The following is a 4,982-nucleotide window of genomic DNA, read 5'->3' as shown; positions in this document are numbered from 1 at the left end:
AGCTTATCCCGTCTGTTGCAGTTTTCCTATTCTATCGCTTGGTGCCATGTACGCACGGTCAGAGCTGTCCGTAGATGTACGCACAATCTCAAGCACACGTTCATATTGCTAAATCCCACACTATGCTTAGAAATGATCCTACGCGGGCGGCTACGTGGCGTAGTGGGCAAGGCACTCGCCACGAAATCTGGAGATGCTGGGCTCGCCTGTTCGAGCCCAGCGCTCCACATTTGCTTTCAGTTTAGCTGGTCGTCCGTACTAATACACATTGGCCGTATTAGGGGGTGGGAAACTGATGGGTGGGGATCGGGCGTTGTGGACAGCGACTCCTACAGGTCGGTTGGTGCGCCTGCGCAGTAGAATCAGGAAGTGTCGGGGGCAGCGTGAGCCTCCCACGCGATACTCCTCGCCACTGAGAGATCGAGCTGCGCAGGTGAAAAGATGCGACTGCTGTTACCTCAAGTACCGGAGGGGACTTGTGCTATGTATGACTTAGTCCACATTGCAGCTGGCTTGTGGGAGGCAAGAAACAGCGTTCGTGACAGGGGAGGGTTGAATTGGATGATATGAAATTGGGATGGGAGGAAATATAGAAAATGGGAGAAAAAGTGGATAAAAAAAAAAAAAATTATCCTACGCACGGTTTATGCACATATCTGTGCATACACAGCATTGATAAATGAGGGCCCAGGTGTTTAAACTGGTCTCTGTGTCCAGGTGTTTAAACTGGTCTCTGTGTCCAGGTGTTTAAACTGGTCTCTGTGTCCAGGTGTTTAAACTGGTCTCTGTGTCCAGGTGTTTAAACTGGTCTCCGTGTCCAGGTGTTTAAACTGGTCTCTGTGTCCAGGTGTTTAAACTGGTCTCCGTGTCCAGGTGTTTAAACTGGTCTCTATGTCCAGGTGTTTAAACTGGTCTCCGTGTCCAGGTGTTTAAACTGGTCTCTGTGTCCAGGTGTTTAAACTGGTCTCTGTGTCCAGGTGTTTAAACTGGTCTCTGTGTCCAGGTGTTTAAACTGGTCTCTGTGTCCAGGTGTTTAAACTGGTCTCTGTGTCCAGGTGTTTTATTTTTTATTTTTTTTTATTATCTTTCTTCCCCTCCTTTTTCCCGATTTCTCTCCCATCCCACCCTTCCTGGTTGTTGCGTACTTTCCCCTACTGTTGGTCCGGGAGACCGGAGACTGTCACATGCTTTCCTCCGACGCATGTGCAGCCTGGGGCAGGCCAACCTGGCCGCGCAGGTTCTCACCGGGGAAAGTGTAGCGTGTGGGAGGCCACACTATCTCTCCTCAGATCCAACCCTCGCTGAGCAGGCGCCCCGACCGAACTGTAGGGGTCGCTGTCCACAACGCCCAGGACCCACCCGTCAGCTTTCCCACCCTCTGATACAGCCAATTGTATCAGTGTGAGAGGCCAGCCAAGCTGATAGCAACGCCGGGAGCTGGATTCGAACAGGCGAATCCTAGTGTCTCCCGGTGTTGGTGACAAACGTAATCTCCGTGCGCCACCTTCCCCCCCTGTGTCCAGGTGTTTAAACTGGTCTCTGTGTCCAGGTGTTTAAACTGGTCTCTATGTCCAGGTGTTTAAACTGGTCTCTATGTCCAGGTGTTTAAACTGGTCTCTGTGTCCAGGTGTTTAAACTGGTCTCTGTGTCCAGGTGTTTAAACTGGTCTCTGTGTCCAGGTGTTTAAACTGGTCTCTGTGTCCAGGTGTTTAAACTGGTCTCTATGTCCAGGTGTTTAAACTGGTCTCTGTGTCCAGGTGTTTAAACTGGTCTCTGTGTCCAGGTGTTTAAACTGGTCTCTATGTCCAGGTGTTTAAACTGGTCTCTGTGTCCAGGTGTTTAAACTGGTCTCTGTGTCCAGGTGTTTAAACTGGTCTCTGTGTCCAGGTGTTTAAACTGGTCTCTATGTCCAGGTGTTTAAACTGGTCTCTGTGTCCAGGTGTTTAAACTGGTCTCTGTGTCCAGGTGTTTAAACTGGTCTCTGTGTCCAGGTGTTTAAACTGGTCTCTATGTCCAGGTGTTTAAACTGGTCTCTGTGTCCAGGTGTTTAAACTGGTCTCTATGTCCAGGTGTTTAAACTGGTCTCTGTGTCCAGGTGTTTAAACTGGTCTCTGTGTCCAGGTGTTTAAACTGGTCTCTGTGTCCATGTGTTTAAACCGGTATCTATGTCCAGGTGTTTAAACTGGTCTCTGTGTCCAGGTGTTTAAACTGGTCTCTATGTCCAGGTGTTTAAACTGGTCTCTGTGTCCAGGTGTTTAAACTGGTCTCTATGTCCAGGTGTTTAAACTGGTCTCTATGTCCAGGTGTTTAAACTGGTCTCCGTGTCCAGGTGTTTAAACTGGTCTCTGTGCCCAGGTGTTTAAACTGGTCTCTGTGTCCAGGTGTTTAAACTGGTCTCCGTGTCCAGGTGTTTAAACTGGTCTCTGTGTCCAGGTGTGTCCAGGTGTTTAAACTGGTCTCCGTGTCCAGGTGTTTAAACTGGTCTCTGTGTCCAGGTGTGTCCAGGTGTTTAAACTGGTCTCTGTGTCCAGGTGTGTCCAGGTGTTTAAACTGGTCTCTGTGTCCAGGTGTTTAAACTGGTCTCTGTGTCCAGGTGTGTCCAGGTGTTTAAACTGGTCTCTGTGTCCAGGTGTTTAAACTGGTCTCTGTGTCCAGGTGTTTAAACTGGTCTCCGTGTCCAGGTGTTTAAACTGGTCTCTGTGTCCAGGTGTTTAAACTGGTCTCTGTGTCCAGGTGTGTCCAGGTGTTTAAACTGGTCTCTGTGTCCAGGTGTGTCCAGGTGTTTAAACTGGTCTCTGTGTCCAGGTGTTTAAACTGGTCTCTGTGTCCAGGTGTGTCCAGGTGTTTAAACTGGTCTCTGTGTCCAGGTGTTTAAACTGGTCTCTATGTCCAGGTGTTTAAACTGGTCTCTGTGTCCAGGTGTTGCTGAACATGCTTGAGTTTGGAATGAACCCCCAACAGGCACTGGACGCACCAAGAGTCTACGTGCACTATGACCAGTCAGGTACACGCACACACACACACACACACACACACACACACACACACACACACACACACACACACACACACACACACACACACACACACACACACACACACACACACACACACACACACACACACACACACAAATACAGGGAAGCATCCATAATGCACCATAATACCTCTATAATCCTCACCGCAATGGGGGTGATGGGAGCTTTAATTTAGCTTACGTTCAAACCCCTCCTTGTTCTGACTCCTCCTTATTTGATACATCTGTTTCAAATCTACTGTCATCTACTCCCTATAACACCAGAGCTGTTATGGAACTTATATTATCTTCTTGCCACCACCAGCTCCTTGGTTTTACTGGTGTCGAGTTGGAGGTGGTTGCTGTCGCTCCACCTCTGTGATGTATTTATCATCTTGTTTCTTTGCTTTTTTTTTTTTTTTTTTGTCCTCTCGTCATTGTAAATACGAATTTGTTCTTAATTGACCTGCCTGGTGTTAAGATGTGGATTTAGTCACAGTTTTCAGTATGTGATCTGTTACACAAATACAGTATGAGAAAGACACTAGTATGGATAATAAACAGAATGGGATGGTTGCTACATGATCCTTTCAATCATACATGGAATTTCGAAGCACCTATTGTGTATGTCTGATACTTTTGTCTAGCTGATCACTGGTTGGTCAATTTGGAGGAGGGTGTGGATAAGGAAGTCGCTGATGAGCTGAGGAGGTGGGGCCACCAAGTCAATTGGCCAATCAGAGGTAAATTGTCTCTTTAAAAAAAGAAGAAAAAAAAGAAAATCATGCATAATGTTGTTTGTGTGTGAAAATATTGTATGTTAGTGTTTTTTGTGATATAAGTGAAAGTTAACATGGAACTTTACATGGAGTAAATCCAAGTCTCTCTCTCTCTCTCTCTCTCTCTCTCTCTCTCTCTCTCTCTCTCTCTCTCTATCTGTGTGTGTCCGTCTTTTCACAGGCCACCAGCGTGCTCTGTTTGGGCGGGGCCAGGTCATCACAGTGGGTGATTGGTGGAATCCTGTCCATCAAGCTGACCCACCAACCAGGGTGCTGTGGGCGGGGTCAGACCCCAGAGCAGATGGATGTGCGCAGGGATACTAAACACCCTATCGTTGTCTCAAAATGTCCACCCTGTCGTTGTCTCAAAATGTCCACCCTGTCGTGGGTTGAAAGGCACTCTATGGTGATATTGACCCAGCAATACCAAAGTGTAAAATAGGAAAGTACTTGTTTCAGTACTCTGTACAATACTCAAGTACACACAGGAAATCTAGGATTGAGCCCCTGTATTCCTGTAATCCTGCAGACTTTGGTCTGTGTGATCAACATGTGAACCACTTCTGTACATGAGCTTCTGTTGTACAAAAACACTAATGATGAAGTTTAATAGCGTTTAATACCTGGAACGTGAGAATGGTTTTAAACGGCCACTTTAACCTTAATCATATCATTATTCCGTGACCTCTAGTGAACTACAAACACAGAGGAGAGCAGACCTCTAGTGAACTACAGACACATAGGATAGCAGACCTCTAGTGAACTACAGACACATAGGATAGCAGACCTCTAGTGAACTACAGACACATAGGAGAGCAGACCTCTAGTGAACTACAGACACAGGAGAGCAGACCTCTAGTGAACTACAGACACAGAGGAGAGCAGACCTCTAGTGAACTACAGACACAGAGGAGAGCAGACCTCTAGTGAACTACAGACACATAGGATAGCAGACCTCTAGTGAACTACAGACACAGAGGAGAGCAGACCTCTAGTGAACTACAGACACAGAGGAGAGCAGACCTCTAGTGAACTACAAACACAGATGAGAGCAGACCTCTAGTGAACTACAGACACAGAGGAGAGCAGACCTCTAGTGAACTACAGACACAGAGGAGAGCAGACCTCTAGTGAACTACAGACACAGAGGAGAGCAGACCTCTAGTGAACTACAGACACAGAGGAGA

General features: G+C 47.1%; 1 protein-coding gene across 1 annotated transcript in view; it reads left to right on the top strand.

Moving 5' to 3' along the window:
* The window catches only part of LOC311248663 (glutathione hydrolase-like YwrD proenzyme), a gene marked incomplete at both ends in the record, with an annotated part of 63,502 nt that extends 59,383 nt beyond the window's left edge, over window positions 1-4,119 (top strand). The window contains 3 exons of the mRNA XM_084339511.1: window positions 2,920-3,004; window positions 3,664-3,759; window positions 3,977-4,119. Coding sequence (XP_084195637.1) covers window positions 2,920-3,004; window positions 3,664-3,759; window positions 3,977-4,119 — 324 coding nt within the window. The remainder of the gene's footprint in view (window positions 1-2,919; window positions 3,005-3,663; window positions 3,760-3,976) is intronic.
* Window positions 4,120-4,982: the final 863 nt, after the last annotated feature.

The sequence above is a fragment of the Notolepis coatsorum genome (genome assembly GCF_963971535.1).
Source record: "Notolepis coatsorum genome assembly, contig: SCAFFOLD_523, whole genome shotgun sequence".
Classification (NCBI taxonomy): Eukaryota; Metazoa; Chordata; class Actinopteri; order Aulopiformes; family Paralepididae; genus Notolepis; species Notolepis coatsorum.
Note: the sequence above shows the minus strand (reverse complement) of the source record. Positions and strands in the feature narration are given on the sequence as shown.